This window comes from Osmia lignaria, chromosome 5, assembly GCF_051020975.1.
Source record: "Osmia lignaria lignaria isolate PbOS001 chromosome 5, iyOsmLign1, whole genome shotgun sequence".
In the NCBI taxonomy this organism is placed as follows: domain Eukaryota; kingdom Metazoa; phylum Arthropoda; class Insecta; order Hymenoptera; family Megachilidae; genus Osmia; species Osmia lignaria.
The window spans coordinates 5,464,741-5,484,438 of record NC_135036.1 but is presented as its reverse complement, the minus strand read 5'-3'; the positions used below and the strand labels follow the sequence as shown (position 1 = coordinate 5,484,438).

Here is a 19,698-nt window from a genome sequence, read left to right as displayed (position 1 = left end):
GGAATATTTTGAAGTTTCAATTCATTAATGATAAATTATACCAGTGGATCCGATGTATAAAAGCAAGTAGATGTTTTTATAATACTAGAAATTGTTTAATGCAGAAATGATTAAGAATTTACTATAAGTAGTATTTACTAAATTTGTCAGTAATTATTTATAATATAATTATCATACGTAATTACTTATAATTACGTAATTATATGAAGTATTTACTGGTGCCTTCAGGTAAACAATAGTGGTATTTTAATTCTGCCAGACATTTTCCTTAATTTATTTCTTCATTTTTTCCTTAATTTATGCCTGGATTAGTAAAATATTTTAGTATTTGTTTGTACCTGTATTTCATACTGAAAAGCATGTGCTTATTTTTATACATTCGACCCAATAAATATTCAGAATGAAAATTTAGAATTGTTAAACATTAAGGCATCGAAAGTAGCATAATTTTCTTATTATCTTCAAGTTACACGTGCATACATATGTATCGTACTAGCATTTACCAGTAAGTTCTCGCAAATTCGCCCAGCACCATGAAGGCTTACCGGAAGTTGTTCGGAACAAGTTTCAACTAGGAGTTTCAGTTCTCTCGGTTCAATTTTCCTCGTTGTTCGAGATTTCTCCTCGGTTACTTAATTCAACCCACCACCATTTTCATTAATTTTCAGTGCATGTGAAACGGCGAAACGTTGTTATATTCTTCATTATTGTAAAGCAAAAAAGATATTAGAATTTTTAAACCTAGGCCGCTGAGTGATAAACGAAATTTTTATTTTTCAAATCTCGTCTTCGAGTTTTTATTTTTATTGCAAGAAGGTTTAAGTCACTTGTCAATAAATATCTAAGAATTTCCAAATTCTAGGATTCTCAAATTTTCGAATATTCCAGTTCCAAAATTCAAAAATTTAAAAATTCCAAAAGTTTAAGATTCTAAGCTGTATTAGAGCAGTTTCTTCTAAAAACAAGTGAGTATAAAATAAAAATTAATCAAAGAAGATAGATTTTAATAAATATTAGAGCAATTTCTCCTAATAATGAGCGAGGTTAAAATAAAAATTGATTAATTTTCAAATTTCTATAAAGCCTAGAAGAATGTACAATTCACTTTCTACCCTAGTTAAATAAAAATTTGATGTAAAAATTCGCTTCATGTCGAATGATAATAAAAATAGTGAAAATTTTGTTAAAGAAGTTACCGATAATAGAATTTATTAATCGGTTCAGTTTTATGGGAAATTCGCTTTCATTAGAATCGGTTCAATGGCCAGCGAAGTCCGAGCGGAGGAAATTGGTTCGAAGGAGCGTGAACCGGAAGCGGGAGCGCGTCTGGCCGAGGACGATACCGCGGGCCAGTCTTAGATGCTCATAAAATTGTTCTTCGATGAAATTGTTCAATCCCGTGTGTGTTTTATACTTCGAATAACGTCTATCGATTGACACACATTCCGTTCTTTTCTGACGTCCACGTGTTGTGTGGGCGACGAGTTTCGCTTGAGACTCTCTCGCCCTTCCCTCAACGGGTAATCCATCGTGAGATTGGATTTTGTACGATTTATACGATTTGCACCAATTAAAAGTTCTATCAAAGCTGCTTTTGGTAAATTTTCCACTACCTAATTAACTGCATGAAATTTCTTGCCTTAATTATCAGGGAGAGTCAAGGAGAGAGGATATTTCTTGGAATCAAAAAATTATTTTTTTATTTTATAGAAAACGATATTTGGGATCAGAATCTATAATTAAAATAATTTTTGAGGTGCTATAAGTGGAAGAATTAATAGAGGCAAGATTTTAGAAAAATGCTTCCCCTGTAAAATCACGTTTTTGGGCACTCGTGTTCCTTTTTCTCAGTAACCATTCTACCGATCAAGTTGAAATTTTGTGTGCTTTTACTACTAAGGGTAACACGTATTTTAGCCAAAGACTTTTTTGAAATTCGATCTACAGTCAGATTGATTGCATTTTCTATGTTGAAGGTAAGAGTACAAAAGAGTCCACACATTGAAAGGGTTGTATAATTTTTTCTATTCGGTATTTCAACATTCTCTTTGGCTAAAATACACATTTAGTATGATACCAGATGCTCTAAAAATTTGAAGTCGATAACTGTAGCAGGTTCTGAGGAAAAGGAACACGAAACTGGCTTATTCATCTTAAGACAGTGTTTCCCTACATGAGGCTCTCGCTCCACAGGGGAGCAATTTGATTGTTAAGGGTGGCAATTCGAAAATGGACTCGTCCAGAGTTTAAATTAATCGTATGGCGACTTTCAGTAATAATTAAAATAATATAGAAAAATCTTTCATTAAAATTATTTCATACTTGAATTTCAGTTCTGCATTACAGGTTTTCTAAACAATTTCCTAGTGATTTCTTTCTAAAACCTATCATTTAAGTTTCTTCAGTGAACAATTCAATTTTTGAATATTAAAAATTATGTACATTAAAAATTTTTAAATTAATGTTTTAATTTTTTTTAAATTAATATTATTTATTGCTCTTAGAAATTGTATATGTTACATAGGGGCATAAGAATTTTAAAAAGGCTTAGGTGGTGCATGGCACAAAAAAGGTTGGGAAACACTATTTTAAGGGGTTGATAAAAATGAATGATAAATTGAGAAGGAACGCGTGCGGTTTCCGGTACACGCAGAGTCGTACAATGTTCAATCTAAACAGCGAGCATCGGTGAGGCAATTATCCAGGGAGCATCGTCAGGGGAATCGCAATCCAGCGGTTCTAAATATTCGTTGAAAGATGTTGTTAACCCCCTTTTCCGCTTTAATGCGGTTCCGTTCCGCCATTCCGTTGCCACGACGTTGCAATTAAAGGCCTGAGAAACACGCAGCAGCCCCAGAATTCAGCTGCTCTTTCATTATATCCGCTGACATGCAGCCACTGCACAGAGCCGTTTCATCGTGGCCTGCAACGGTGAAGAAAGTATTTTCATCGTCGTGCAATTCCGAGGCCCTTCCTCTAATCTTCTTCGCAAATAGCTCCATCTCGGTGCAATCACTTTTTAACCGTAAGCTATGGTGCAAACTTTTTTTCTCGGTTGTCCAAGAAACGGTAGGACGATGGCGGGTTAACGGTGTGATGGAACGATTTGTCATCGATGCAATCTAGAAACAGGAATTAACCTTTAAACGGGTTAATTTAAAGGGTTAGATTAGGCTACCTTGAGGCTTCAAACATTTAATGATTTTCAGGAATTCTTTTTTGGAGAAAGAATGAAGTAAATGCAAAATCCAGTTTAGAGATTCTATTATACATATTTTGAAGGATAAAATAAATTTTTTAGAATAATGTTTTTTCCCAAACACCGCGAGCAGTAAAAGCGATCAGTATTTAATCTTGGGGCAAAATAAAAAATTTGCTAGAGAAATACATATGGATTATTCAAAATATGGATTTCTGAAGAAATGGCAAGTATTTGAATACGAAATTTCATTTTCAGATAAAAATTTTGAAAATTTCTAAAAATTTTTAATGAATCATAAAATCCGTATGTATTTCTTTTGAAAATTTATTTTTAAAGATGCTGTCGAAATTTGAAATGAATCGATCAAAAATTCTTCGAATTCTACTGCTACCAATTTAAAAGATGTAGTTTTGAGAAAAAGTCGGTCAAAGTTTTAAGTAACAATATTTTTTAAATAAGAAAAGAAAATTTTTATTTATCATTGCTCTCCTATTCTGGTATAAATTGCACATTATTTTTGACATTCCAAAAATTGTTTGACGCCAGAAACAAAAAATTCTATTTTTTAAAAGTTTCAAGGTAGTCTAATTCCTTAAATAATATTTTTATTTAAGAAGAAATTTTGATGATGTGATGGATCCCTATGGAGGTTGAACTGTTGCCCAAACATCGGTGTTTCCTGTTGGAAATGTCAGCTGTGGTAGGCAGATTATCTCGCTTTCCGTTTTACATATCACCATTTTCTGAAAGCCGTCGCAGCCTCTGCAGATTCGATGCAATTGCAGTATGCAACTGCAGTCCCTTTAATCACTCCGCCCGTCGGCATACATATGGAATTCGGTGATTAATATTTGGAAGTGGAGGTATTCTTGAATAGATCGTGATATGTGTCGCAGGAAGTTCTTGTTCGCCGGAAGAGAAATGTCTTTACCTTGTAAATTTTCTCCGAATTAATTAATGTAAATTTACTAAAACAGTTTGAATTTCATTGAAAATCATTAGCATAATTATTCATCCTTTTTTAAAATTGCACTATCACAGGTTTGTTTTATCAGAATTGATTACAAAAAATTTTCTTAATTAACGTAATTACAAAACAAAGCACATTTAGCACGTACAATCTGATAGCATATGATGGACAAAAATTTTAACTGAAAACTGAATATTTTTAACCCTTAACATACCAAGCCTAAGTCATCAATGTTGTTTACCAAGCGGGGTCTTCTGAGGACCTCATGGTATTTTTAAAATTTCTCAATATTTTAGTGTGGAAGGTTACTCAAATTAGGTTCTTTGGACGTCTAAAAATATATTTAAGTTAAATAAGTATTATTAGCCTAAAGATAGCAGCTCCCTTTTATTTCGAAATCAAGGAAACTTGGTCATAAATTATTATAGGTTTTCTTAATTCTACGTGCCTAAACTAATTGTAAACGGTAATTATAAAATGAATAAAATGGATTCGTCGCGGATTTGTCGCAAATTCGTCGCAGGGCACGTCTATTCCCCATACGTCGTCGTCGTCGACTGATTGTCGATTTTTTATGATCAGTCGCTTCGCGGACCCCCTGCGACCCCCCTGCCATCAGCAGTAGAATCCAGAATATTCTGGAATACATCTTTTATTTCCTACATTATTATGCCATAAATGCCAATGCATTCAACAAGAAATAAATCAATCCAAATATGTAACATAGTACACCAACCGGGGCTTTGCCGAAACCCCAAGTATGTTTTTATTTTTTTATATATTTTTGAGCGAACGTATTATAAGTCTAATTATGAAATATTTATCTTAAATGAATCCAGGGCACATATAAATCAAGAATAAATTTGTTGGTATAGTTACGGCAGAATCACCAAAAATCACTCTCTGGGCTCTTCCAAGGACCTCCCTTGGTATGTCAAGGGTTAATTTGAAAAGTAACCGATTTGTAAGCGAATCAAGTAGTAATCTCGTAACGAAACGTAAGAAGTATTCCCACTAATCCATCGATCGTTCCGTATCTCTGAATTACAGGGACTACGCTGAATCAGAATCAAGTGGGATTAGGCTAATACCTCGATAGCTTTTGTTTAATCTGATTGACCGATCCTCGCCGAGCGATACAAATCGAGCCGCACCGCAGACAAACTGAAACTTCGCAAAGTGTATCGTGTAATCAATGAGCATTGGACTCGAGGAAAAATGCAGCTTCAGTGAAACCGCACATTCTACTCCAAAGATCAACCTCCTCGACCGCAACAATCCCAAACCATCTGGATCAACAATGGAGATTCAGAAATCAACAGTCATCTTGAACACACAACCATCGAAGGTCTACCCAACTCGAAATCGCATCAGGACACCTGGTTTCCAAAGTCTCTTGGACCCACTGGAGGATCCAATATTTTCCATCAAAGAGTATCCGGAATAAAACCATCCGATCGAAAGCCACGGAGAAGATCTAAATAAAGTATTAATTAGATGTATATAGCAGTCATGATTATCCAAATGAAGCTGATCGGACAGCCATGACAGAGTAAACCAGCCGGGGATCATCCGAGACCTCGTCCACCATGTTGAACGTAATGGCAGCGGTGACGACCAGCCTTCCCAGCCGAGTGGACCCGACACCGACGCCTTCCGGCAACACTAGCACCTCGTCCAGCACAGCCGCGAACAACGTGACCTCGGTACCCGTGGAGAACCCTACCGTTGAGAATCTACCGGAGAACGTGAGCGTGTTCGTGGTGGTGATCAAGGGTATCATAATGGGTAGCATAATCACCACCGCGGTTCTCGGTAACGCTCTGGTGATCGCAAGTGTCCGAAGGCACCGGAGGCTTCGGGTAGTGACGAATTGTTACGTGGTCAGCCTTGCGGCGGCTGATCTCTTGGTGGCGATGTGCGCGATGACGTTTAACGCGTCCGCCGAGTTGTCAGGTGGTAAATGGTTGTTCGGTCGGTTCATGTGCGACGTATGGAACTCGTTGGACGTTTATTTCTCCACCGCCTCGATACTCCATCTCTGTTGCATCAGCGTGGACAGGTATTACGCGATCGTCAGCCCGTTGGAGTATACGGTGATCATGAGGCAGGGCACCGTCGGATGCATGCTCGGTAGCGCGTGGGTCCTACCGGCTCTCATCAGCTTCATACCGATCTTCATGGGATGGTATACCACGCAGGAGCATCTGGAGTATATGGTGAAGAATCCGGAGGTAGGTTGAGGAATTTTGTTAGTAATTTTTTTTTTTGTTAATCAAATTTTTATTAGCATAGGGCAATAATTGGGTTGAATTATAAAATAATTTGAAAATTTGATAAATTATTGATATATTTATTATCAAAATAATAGGAATTTCGAATATTATAAAAATATCCAATAAACAGAAATTTACCAATTAAATAAAACTTAACACTTTTCTTAAGCTTTAAAATAACTTCAAGTCAAGATTATTATAAATTATTACAAATTATTAATATATTAATAATTATATTATTATTATTACAAATTTTGATAAAAGCTGGGTAATACATTGGTACACATTTCTTCATTTCCATTAGAGATATCAATCCCTTTTTCTTATCAAATTTTTATTAGCATACGGCAGGCATTTAGAGTAATAATTGGGTTGAATTATAAAATGATTTAAAAATTCTCTGAAAAATTATTGATATATTTATTATCAAAATAATAAACAAATAGAAACTTATAAATTGTTACAAATTATTAATATATTAATAATTATATTATTATTATTACAATTATTAAAAATTATTACAAATTTTTATAAAAGCTGGGTAATACATTGGTACACATTTCTTCATTTCCATTAAAGATATCAATCCTTTTTTCTTTATCTCTGAAATACCAGGTCTTTTTAAATATATCTGCATAATATTTACTTTTGTTATGTCTAGTTCTTTTCTAATATTCATTTCTCATAAAATTAGGCACAATTTTTAATTGAATTGTATAAGAAACTCAAAAATGCAAAATTTTTAGATGTAACTCTCTCCCTCCGGGTAAACAAGTTATTCGTTTAGACATTGGTAGGACGTTCGTCAAATATATCTGGATATGCTAACGCGTCTACTTAATAAGCATTCTGACTTGCATACGAAATAGTGAGCACCGACAGTAATTCCTGAGGGATAAGAGGATTTCAGCAAGGCTTTTCAGTATTTGCATACGCATGCGTTACGAGTAAATCGACCAATCACGTCCTTCGTATGGTCCACGTAACTTGCACTATTGTTTCCTTGATTGGCTAATTTGGTTATGCATAGTGGCCGATGCATCATGGGAACACCGTCGTGAATGTCGTGGTTCCTGGTAAATTTAGAAGTAATGGTAACATAGCACGGGGAAAATTCAATTTACCACCTTTAAAGATCAATTGTTTATGGTGTGTTATTAAATTTTAATATCAATCCGTTTATGATAATTATTGTTAATTAGAGGTTGATTAGTTTCACTCGCTCATTATACCGAAACTCTAATGCAAGTTAAGAATAACAGGATACATTGTTTCAAAATGAAGTTTACGTAAGCGCGAGGAAAGGCTTCATCTCATTACAACCGAGGTTTAATATAAATTCTGCATGCACGACACTGAGCTTAACCACCGTCGTAAAACGAAATTGGATTAAAAATCCTTCCTGGTAGCCAACGAAAATCGAAATTCGTTCGAACAGCTATATATGTCTTTTTTATATCATTCCTCCTCGTTCAAATAATCTTCTGATACATATTTTAAATGAAATGAAAATATTTTCAATTTTACTTTGAATAAAGATTTATTCATAGATCTTTGAATAAAACCAAATCATTTGAAAATAGTGAATAATTTTGAATTTATTTGGAACAAACTTTTATTTAAAATAAAATTTGATTTTTCTGTTATTTTCAAATAACTAATTGAATTCTTAATTATTTATTATTTTAGTGGTCTTAAATAAAGAGTTATTCGAATAAATAATTTATTTCTCATTCTTGAATACCTTCATTTTAGTCAAAAATTTGTGGCAGAAGATTATTTAAAATGAAACTTCAATAAATTTTAATAATTTCTGAATGCAGGCACCAGTTTCTCATAAATCTGGGTCACAATTGACCCAGTTTCACTGTTCCATTTTTAACGTTCACATTTCCAAAGTAATTTTCATACAATTAAATTAGAAGATTTTTAAAATCACAAATTTTCGTGCTGATTTAAAATAAATTAAAATTACTGAGATAGCAAAGTAGAATGGATAATAAAAGGAATGGTGTTTATTGTTTCAGGTGTGTTCCTTTGTTGTGAACCGACCTTACGCAGTCATTAGTTCGTGTGTTTCCTTTTGGATCCCTGGCTTGGTAATGATAGTGATGTATTGTAAGATCTACAAGGAGGCGGTGAGGCAGAGGAAGGCACTCAGCAGGACATCCAGTAACATCGTCCTGAATAGTGTGCACCATCACAGATCCTCCACCAGGCAACACCACCATCAGCAGATGTTGCTCCAAGCAGCGGCCGAAACTGGTGAGTTTGCACTATACACTTACACCGATTTACCGCAAACGTGGCTTTAGTAGAATTGTGTCTGCTTTCTCTCGGAGAAGCCATTTCTCTCCTGACATACGCGAAACACCGCGATTTCTTCTCCTTTAACCGTTGATTTATGGCGTAATAAAAATATATTCACCCTATGATTGCATTTAACTTTGATATGAAAATATAGAACCGTCCAATAGGGAAGTTAAAAATGTAGAATAATATTTTCTTTTGTGTGTTTCAATTAATTAGAAATATGATTCATAAACCCCAACGATAAATTATTGGAAATTTCTGAATAGAATAGTTAATTGAATAATTACCCCCAATTAATTATACACGGAGCGCAACGATCGAAAGAAGTAAAGTTTGTTCAATTTTTTTTTTTAACAACGTTATCAATTATACACGCGTTGAAATCGAAGGTCGATCGTGAATTGATAATTAATCATAAACTGGCCGCGAGGTGTAGAATTTTCCTACGACGAGTAATTAATTCTCGGCTTCGATAATTAGAGCGAGCCGATGATTTCGCGAATATTTGGCGAATGTCGAAACGCGAAACAGTCTCTTGGTGATAAAAACCGTGAAGGTGTTAATTAAAATTGATTACAGAACCTCGTACGGTTAAGGTTCCCGCGGAATTCTCGTTTAATCAAAGCGAATTATTTATTAAAGGATTAATTAAAAGATTTCGTAATCACGTAGCGTCTTTAGTGAAGGGAAAGTAATTTAATCGCATCGGAAAATGAAACCAAAAAAAAACCCAGGAGATGCTTAGAAATTTTTATGATTATTAAAATTAAAGTAAAATTAAGGTTCAGATTAAGATATCAGATTTGAGTTTTTATAAACACCATTAAAATTAAAAAATGAATGAAAGTCCATCGATTTGTACTTTGAAAATCTATAATAGATTGAAAGAATCGAAACGTGGTGGAATAATGAATAAGAATTTCATTTATTTATGGCACGTGTTCACACATTCAATATACTACTCTTTGTTCAGTTCGAGGCATTGTTCGCTTTGATATTTTTGAATTGTTCACACCTATTCATTTATTCTCCGCACACATATTTTTCATTAAACGCAATAGAATCACACGTGATATGAATAAACTATAAGAAACAGTATGTTCTATATAATCAAAAGAATTAGTATTTAACCAGAGGAAACGTTTTTTGGAACATTCGCAAATGAAAATTCTGCTCAGAGTCGTTCTTGATAGCATTTCTTGCAAGTTTCTTTTAATTTTAAATTCGAAATATTACTTTCAATCTATTTGAATAGGGTAACGTATACAGTTATCGACCCCTACTTAAAAGGGGTAGTCGAAAAAGTACTTTACAAATGTTTTATTTTTCAAGCTTTTAACTAAAAGAATTAAAACTTAAAAACAGTGCAAAATTTAGAAAATTAAGATAATGTAAAATACAAAATTAAATTAGAATTAGGGCTTTCTCCATGGTCCGCCGTCTTCTGGCTTTCTCTATGGCCCGCCTTCTTTGGGCTCTCTCCATGGTCCGCCGTCTGAAAATTCAGAAACACATTACCTACACAACTGCATACGTTACCCTACACGTGCAAAACGTTAATTACATAAATCTAATAATTTTATTAAAATAAATTCTCAAATAATGATATTAAAAAATGATCAAAAAATGATCTAATTATTAGGTGTTGGTAAGTACAATTATTGCGTAAGAAGCTGTTAATTCGCGTAACTCAATTACAGAAGACGTAATCCTTCCTGTTAATCGTCTTAAGGAAATCGCGTGTCGTTAGGCTGTTGGGTAGCATTTCTTCGCGAACTAATATCGCCGTCGTGATCGCGATTCTTTCGAACGTGGCGGCCTTAGCTAGTTCGTGGAAGAACGCGGAAGAAAGATAGGAAGCGGTGAACGCTCCCTTGAAATCCTCTTATCTCTTTAAGCCGTAATGCCGCGTTCAGTGCAACCGGTCGTGCCGGGAATGTCGAAGTAAATGCAGTTACCGGCTGCGCTGAGCCTTTGTGAACGTCCAAGGAAGAGCCTTTACCTTGGGCGTAGGGGTGTTCAACAACCGGAAGCAACGTCCTTTGAAATTCTCCTCGGTTCAGTCGACGGTGGCGCATTTTTCTCGTTACGGTTTTTGCAACCGGAAAATTCGGCGACAGACGGCTTCGAATTCGTTCGAAAGATTTTTTCTCTTTTCTTCATTGTTTCTTTCTGACGAGCTCTAACGAGATCGTCAAAGGAACTTTAAAAGGATGATTCCTCAGACTTTTCTTGAAAATATTTAACTGTGGATTTTCTTTTATTTTTCACAGAAATTAATTCGGTGCTTTTAACACTACGCCTTCTTAATTATTATTCCAGCACTTCTGACATTTTTAAAAATAAATTTTCAATTGAAAAAAGAAATAAGAGGAGTCACACATATTTAATTATTTTTGATGAGCTTTTAGCAGTTTTAAAGAAATATTTTTCTCTTTCTCTTATTACCTTCATTTCCGTTTATCAGCATTATCGAGTGGTTGAATGGGTATTTTTAGGTGTCTTTATTTCGAAACGAAAGCATACGATGCGATCAAAGCGATCAAACAGGGATCAAATTTCCTGTAGCGAGGAAAAACACATGAACGTCGAAGTTTGAAATTGCATTTTGATCGGCAGCCGCTGCGGTTTACAATTAAGGACACCGATTGAAAGCGGTCGAAACGGTCGAACCGATTAAATGGGATTTCGCGGTTCCCTGATAAAATCGCGGTTTTTGGCTATTTTCGTTTCTATGCTCGGTTGCGATAATCGCTTCCCCATGGTTTCCGGCAATTATCGCAAAATGGAAAAATCCGGTCTACCGATCGCACCGTTCTGTACAAAGAGCATTAACCAAGTGACATTTGATAAAATTATTTTGCACCTCTCCTTCCTTTGTTCGTTTCAACAAATTTTTCTCATTATCTTAAAACTTTCTATATAAAAGTTGCAAATTAAAATCCAAAAAAGAGAAACGAGCAAAATGAAATTTCGAGTCCTTCAAAACGGAAGTTTATAAATCGCCTGTCAAGTGAAACGTTTTGTTTCCGATTGAAGTGGAAAACGAGAACAGAAGCGCAGTCATTGATTGGCGCAATAGAGTCAAATGTTGGTTCACCGATCGAAAAAATGGATTTGCGTGAACTGGAGTGTCTGTAGAGTTGTTCAGAAATATCTTCAGAAATATCTAAATGATGTGCTTAAAAATAGCCTCTTGTAAACAGCTCGTTATCTATTTTCTGCTTCGCGCGTTACCAAAGGTCAGGGGGTAGTATTGCTATTATTTCAAGTTTCTGATTATCATACAAATGTACTGTGCAATCAAGGAGGAAAATTTTATTTAAAGGAAATATTATTTAATTGACAAAATTCAATAATTCGAATCATTGTCTGGTTGTGTTTAAAAAACGAAATTTTATTGAAAATAACTAAATGTGCGGTTTAGACGTGGTGTGAAAATAAACATAATAATTTTCAGCTTAAACTTTGAATCATCGTTCCCACTTTAGCGTAACGATTAAAAAGTTTTCGACGCTCAATAAAATCCCTGGTCGTTGAATAAATATAGGAATAAAACAGGCAAGTTTTGAGCTCGCGTGCCAAAATGCGGAGAATTTAACCGAAAGTGGTGAGAACAGTAAAGGAGCCACGCTCGATTTTGCGTCGCCTTTAATGACCGGTCATTAATAACAGCACGGTACGTGTCGGAAATTTACGAGCGCGTCTGTTCAACTGCAGTTGCAACGAAATTACGAATCGACTGCAAACTCTACCCCCCTCGTCCAACCCCTTCAATGCGCAGGGAACCTGCCGGCCAGTCGACCTTGACCCTTGAACGTATCCTGTCATCGTTGCCATTTTGTTCTGGTAAAGACCGGGAATCAAAGAGAGGAATCAAGGATTTTATATAGCGACGTCTGATCAATTACTGCTTTGTTTCACTACTTCTCGAACAATTTACCTTATCCCGAGGAGAAAGGATTTAATCGAATGGGAATTTCTTTCTGATAGGGGTGAAAACACTTCTTATTTTATTTTACAAATTTCTTTTACAATTCTTTCATTCTTATACAAATTTTTATTTTTATTTTCTACATAGTCATTGTTAATTATTTGAAACATTAAGAAGCCTATATTTTAGACAAATTTCTGGGTGATCTTAGTTAGGTTAATTTGATTCTTATGCAAATTTGAGAAGCCTCAGTTTGTTAATAGTTGAACGTTGACAATGTAAAAGAAATTTGTTTGAATTGATTGGAAGCGACTCGAAGCCATCGCTGATTGTGGCTGGGGTCGTTTTTGTTTTCTACATATCACTGCTAATTATTATTTGAAACACATTAAGAAGATTTTAGAAAAATCCATGGGAAATCTTAGTTGGGTTACTTTGATTTTTATGCAAATTCGAGAAGCCTCAGTTTGTTAATAGGATAATGTAACAGTTACTCACCCCTATATAATGATTGACATTTTTAATTAAAAAGTAAGAAATATCATATAATGCGTTTTTTAACTCGGATGACGGACCATGGAGAGAGCCCCAATTTGATATTACATTCATTTTCTAAATTTTATACTGTCCATTTAAAAAGAATTCTTCTTAATCATAATGAGAAATTCATTATATTATATTTTCTACTTTTTTAAGAAAACTGTTAATCATTATATAGGGCTCACCCTAATTGAACTTTCAAAATGTAAATGTAAAAAGATTTGTAAAATCATGAAAGAAGTTTGTTTGAATTGATTGGAAGTGGTTCGAAGCTGTTGTTAATCGCAGTCGGAGGTCGTCAGTAGTAACGGGTCGCATAGATCAGCCATAAGATTTCCTGTGTCTCGAGCGATGCCCTTGACCTCCCACATCATCGTTGGCATTCGGCTTGAATGGTGGTTAGCAGATCGAAAACGAAGGGGTGGGTGGCCGTGTAAGGTCAGGGTGACAGTTACCGACGTGCTATTTTTATCTCTGAATCGCTGCAGTATGTTGCGTACAATCAAAACCAAGGCCATTGTAATTTACATATTGATAGTATACTTATCGAAGGTTAATATTAATATCAATATTCACAAGGGTTTACAATCTTACCTTACAATCTACAAATATATGTATATTTTTATTTACCCTTGATAGAAATTTTTTATAAGCTTTCAATAATTCTGTTTCCTATTTATTGAAATATGAATGAGATCCTTTTGATTGATATTAATATTCAGTGCAAGATATTTAGCTTGAAAAGGTATATCCTTTTAATGAAGATTAAATCGGAAACTTTCAATTTTCATTCATAATTTATTTAATAATTTTATATTGATTGATTTCTCTAATTAACATGGATCCCTTTAATTAATTTTAAAATTATCCACTCCAAGTTAAAAAATATTAAATATAAAATTTTTAAATCTCATCAATTTACATTTATCATTTTGTACAATATAAAATAGCTGATAGATTGGAGAGCTGGGAATAATTTGAAATAATCTTCTGACAGAAATTTCACCTAAACCGAAGATACTGAAGATTAAGAAATAAATTATTTACATCAATAAATTTTCATCTCGAATAAAAACTTATTCGAATAATTAAAAATTCAATTCGTTATTCGAAAATAACAGGGAAAATCAAATTTTATTAAAAATAACAATGTCTTTAAATTAAAAATTATTTCCTATTTTTAAATAATTTAGTTTTATTCGAGATTTCTATTAAAAGACAAATAAATTTTCACTGAAAGAAATAATCATTTCTGATTTGAAAATACTTTCATTTATAGAAAATATGTATCAGAAGATTATTTGAAACGATGCTCAGCTCTGATAGACCGAAACCTTTTTTTCCTTTTATTTTCAATTTTTGCAAAATGAAGTGGAACACGCGAGGAAATATAAGTTTGAGTAATTTTCCGACTAATCCTTGAATACTGAAGTTGTTGAAGGAAATGGAAGAGAGTATCGGTTTCCGCAACAATTAGCAAAGCCCTACCAGATGACGTTGATAAATTACAATTCAGCCCTACGAGACTGACATTGCTGGATTATTCATACGTTTCGGCAACAAATTGCTCGATTCTGCTCGATCCGTCATCGTTCTGGTAAAATTTCACACATGCCCGTTGTTTTCTTCCAAAACAGAGGGCCATTTTCGATGAAGTTTTATCCAACTCGACCCTTCAATTAGCGACGGAAAATTCAATTAATAACAGAATATCGTGTCACTAATCATTTGATGGAAGAGCAATGTTTTCTATTATTCTTTGTCATTCATCAAACTTGAGATAATTAATATAATTAATCAAATTTTTTCTCCGCCTTATTTTTATCAATTGCAATTTGAAAATTAGTAATTTCGCAGCCTATAATTACGCAGATATAATGTTAATTAGAAATATAAAAAAATTTCTAAAGTTGGAAAAATAATAAATTTTGCAAAATATGCAGCCATCAAAGTAATAAGATAGACTGTTATGTTTGATAGAGAATAGAAAACAATTAAATTTTCGATTTATCATAAAATTATAATAAAACATCGGAAAGCCAATTTCATATGAAAATTGAAATATCGTACAAGTGATCGTAACGAATTTATTTTTTCATCAACTTTGAATCAACATTCTGATGACACGAAATTCTCTCGATATTTACGATTTACTGTTTTCAAATATGTATATCGCTTTATACTTGAATTGACAAGTGGGACGATCGATATTCGACGGCAGTGCGCCTCCCCTTTCAACCCCTTTTGGCCCCTTCGCGTATCCCTCGCTTCCGTATCCACCAACTATAGTGATCGAAATTAAATGGAAATAAGTGCGGTGACCGAATGCATGATTTCCGACGGACGTGCCTCGACTTTCATCCCTTTAAATTGATTAAAGAATTTCAAACAATTTTCTCAACCCCTAAATATGGCTAATAAAGAAAGAATTATGGGGCTTGAAACATTTTTCTCTTTTATTGACCACCTGGTAGGTTTCTTCATCCAGCAATGCCATTACTGTTATCACTTGAACGAAGTAGCCACTGGTCCCTGAGACAATCGAGCCGGACATTTGTAAATAAATTATTAACGAAAGATTCCGTAAGTAGATTAAATGTTGCTCCGTAGGACACTTTAATCTGATTAAAATCTTAAAAGCGCGCTGGAAAATAATATTACTTGGAAGAAAGTGTACTCGGGCGATCTAAACTATCTGTTCTTCCACATATCTTTTTTCTTTTTTTTTTTAAATCAAAGTTTATAATTATAGAATGTTATAAAATTATCAAAAATTTTCTGTTATATTTATAATAATTTATTAAAATAGAGTTGAAACCCATCTGAGGGGTAGTAATGGGCAGAAATAAAAATTCAAATTTTTGATCAATTTCTTCTATTTTAGTGCATGAAAAATTCTGAGAATAATCAGAGAGATTCCTATTTATGAAAATCCAAGCTGTAAAAAGTCAAAAACCTCCAAAAATGCTGAAAAATGGAGTTGCAGATCAGGATTCATTTTATTTTCTTATAAGTGTGTATTATTGATACTATTATTCCCAATTTACCCCTTTGTATTGAAAGAGTTGCGGATCTAGATTCATATTTTCTTTTTTCAAGTGTGTATCATTCATACTATCATTCTCAATTTACCCCTTTGTATTGAAGGAGTCGCGAATCTAACTTCATATTTTTTTTTTAATTTTATTAAATTTATATCTTTGATATATTATTGATACTATTACTCCCAATTAACCCTCCAGATGAAATACAGAACTGAATGTTGACAACGACAGTTTTTTCTTAATAAGCTATCGAACGAACCATCGCAAGTTGAATTTGATTTAGAACCTCTTTTGATCGGTCCAGAATTTTACTTCAGTTTCCATCTATCAACAAAGTCATCTTTCAAATAAATTTCATGGGGACAGGAAAAATGTTTAGAAGTTTGGAAATTTAGGCGACTGTTCACACACGATTTAACGCTCGAAATGATTCGCATCAGCGTTACCGTTGAGGAGGAAAACGAGGATGAGACGACAAGGCCTTAGTCGTTGGTGTTTTCGAGCTTATTAGATACGAAGGGTAGGCGACACGTGCAAAGCTTTGGACCTTGCCACCACTTTTCCCATCGATTCGACTTCGAGATTCGTATCTTAATCGTCGTTTTTACAAGCATGCAAGCGTTGCTCGCACGGTCGACCTTAAAAGCTCTTCTCCTCTCGAGTTAGCGGTGCGCTCGCATGAGCGGAGGATCGAAGCGGATCGAAGAGGATAATTCGAAACGGTAGTTATACAGGGTGTCGAAGGAAAAATGTCCAAGAAGAATATTTTTTGGGAAATGATTGATTTTTAGAAGTTATTTTTATTTTGAAATTGTCATTAAAAATGAAAGGCAACTTCGTTTATTTTACACTTTGTGAAGAAATCGAAGCTGATTGTGAACAGCAACAGATTCGCAAATTGAATTGGTCTTCGACAGTGACAAATGATTAACCTAATCGAATGGAACGTCTCTCGACGCCGTTTAAGTTTGTTAAGAAGCTCGACGGATAGGATGGAATTGATTAAAAGCAGTTCGATCAGGATTGATCGATTCGATACGTGGTTAACCTAACCGCGAGAATGCTTTTACATGGCTGTAAAGAAGTTCGATCCGCTTAGCACGACCTCCAGACTCTTTGGCGCTATCATGTCTCCATACAAGGTCCATAAATTATGAACGCCCTTGGTCACGTATACACGGCTAAACAACGAATCGTTAAGTCTGGACTAATTTTATGGTCACTCGATTGGTTTGTAGCTATTGCAAGTTTGTAGTAAAAGAAGAACTACGGTTTTAGAATATTTTTCCACGTTATTGATCACTAGCTTTAGGACACTTGGGAATCATTTCGATGTTGAGGGTGTAATTTAAAGATTTAGAAATTTGGAAACAGAAATTTTGTAATTTAGAAATTTCAAAGCTTAGAAACTTGAAAACCTAGACATTATAAAAGTTAGAATTTGGGAACTTAGAAATTTCAAAGCTTAGAAATGTGGAAATTTGAAAATTTCGAAACTTAGAAATTAGAAAAAATTTAGAAATTAGAAGAGCTTAGAAATTTGGAACTTAGAATTTGATAACTTAGAAATTTAGAATCTTAAAATTTGGGAACTTAGAAATTTGAAAGCTTAGAAATTAGAAAAAATTTAGAAGTTAGAAAAGCGTAGAAATTTAGAACTTAGAATTTGAAAACTTAGAAATTTGGGAACTTAGGAATTTGAAAGCTTAGAAATGTGGAAACTTGACAATTTGAAAGCTTAGAAATTAGAAAAAATTTAGAATTTAGAAAAGCTTAGAAATTTGGAAATTTAGAAATGTGGAAATTTGGAAATTTGTAACCTTAGAAATTTGGAAATAAAGAAATTATAGAAACCATTGAAATTAGAAAAGCTTAGAAATTTAAAAATTGATTTATTGCAAAACATTGTCTTCCACAACCAAAAGAATTCTAATTTTCTCAAATGCACAAGGTGTTCAAACGAATAATTATTTACTGTAACTTCTTTTCACGGAATATATCTCGTCCATCCTTGTAAATTGATTCGTAGTTCGATGTCGATGCAATAAGCGGGAACAAGCGTGCAAGCCGACTTATTGATCAATCGCAGCGTGTATTTATGGCAACGTATCGGCAAGCGAAAGTAGTCGTATTTATCGGGAACTAGAGAAACGTAGCTTCTCGAGTGCACGAGCGCGTAACAGAACATCAAACTGTAAATGTAGATCCGACGCTGTAATCGAAGCTTTCCAATAGTGCTAATCGAGCTCGAGTAGGATTTTCGCGGTGAGATCACGTGAATCGGACGTTCCTTCAATGTAAATTCAAACGCGAACGTTACAGCAAATCTCTTGTGATTGTTTGATCCTGGAATTTCAGAGTATCTTCATGACAGAGTGACCCTTCCATTCTCGCATTATTGAGAGCGATTATGGTCATCCAATGTAATCTGTTTTCATTTCAAACTGCCAATCAAAATAGTGGACTAGATCAATTAATAAACCATGGATTATTGCAAAATAAGCTTTTCAATTTTAACCCTCGGATGGCGGACCATGGAGAGAGCCACAATTTTAATTGAATTAAATTTTGTATTTTACATGCTTTCAATTTTTTAAATTTAAATTCTTCAAGTTAAAAGGTCGAAAAGTAAAAATTTATTGCGATATCCAATCGAAAATATTTCCTTCTTCAAAACCATCAGATCCGAAAATTCTCTAGCAATCGAGAAATCCAAAACTTTGCACTTTTCAGTCTCGAAAACCTTGAAGCGAGTATTGCAAGTACTTAAGCAAATGGTTTTCCAAAAATTATTTTCTTCCATTCTGGAAAACAAGCTGAGCTTGTATTGAAAATTCAAGGTTCCCAGATGATATTCGCGTAGTTTCATTGGTTTCACCTTGAGATTATGTAATGCAGAGGGAAAAGAAGGTTTGCTAAGCAGTCTTAAAAGTGATCCGTATTAGTGGTTTTCTTCGCCACGTGATCGATAGATCGAGCATGGTTTTCGATTGAAAGAGTCGAAATTGGAGGAACAATAAGCCCTCAGCTTTGATTCTGGTGCTATTACATGGAAGCGGATCAATCGATCTCTATCCTAATCGATTCTCACTGATTCAATGTGATTTCTGTTCCTAATTTCATGGAATTATCGTCGTACTGTATCAACGCTGCAGCTGTAAAGCCAACAGCCATTACGATTCCCTTTTGAACGTCACGTTTTGTTCCCTACGAAGCCGGAAGCATGAACGCTGGTGTGTTTGCGTTAATCAACTTACTAGGAGTCGATTTACAATGTAATACGTATGATTTATTGCCTCTAAGGTGATTGTAATATTGAACCTTCTACGTTGGTGATGTTCAATTAAAAATTTGTGCAGTTAATAATATTAGGGGAGAAGGGATCATCGTGGTCACGATAATTAGAAAAATTTCAGAAA

At 34.3% G+C, this 19,698-nt stretch overlaps 1 protein-coding gene across 7 annotated transcripts in view; it reads left to right on the top strand.

Annotated features, from left to right (window-relative positions):
• The window catches only part of LOC117607823 (octopamine receptor beta-1R), a 120,239-nt gene that overhangs the window by 11,355 nt on the left and 89,186 nt on the right, over nucleotides 1–19,698 (top strand). For 5 of the 7 annotated variants that reach the window (XM_034331964.2, XM_034331962.2, XM_034331965.2 and 2 more), the window contains 2 exons: nucleotides 5,223–6,406; nucleotides 8,476–8,713. In XM_034331964.2, coding sequence (XP_034187855.1) covers nucleotides 5,762–6,406; nucleotides 8,476–8,713 — 883 coding nt within the window. In that variant the 5' untranslated portion in view covers nucleotides 5,223–5,761. Of the gene's footprint in view, nucleotides 1–5,047; nucleotides 5,137–5,222; nucleotides 6,407–8,475; nucleotides 8,714–19,698 lie in introns of all 7 variants that reach the window. The other 2 variants (XM_034331963.2, XM_034331967.2) reach the window with 1 other exon arrangement.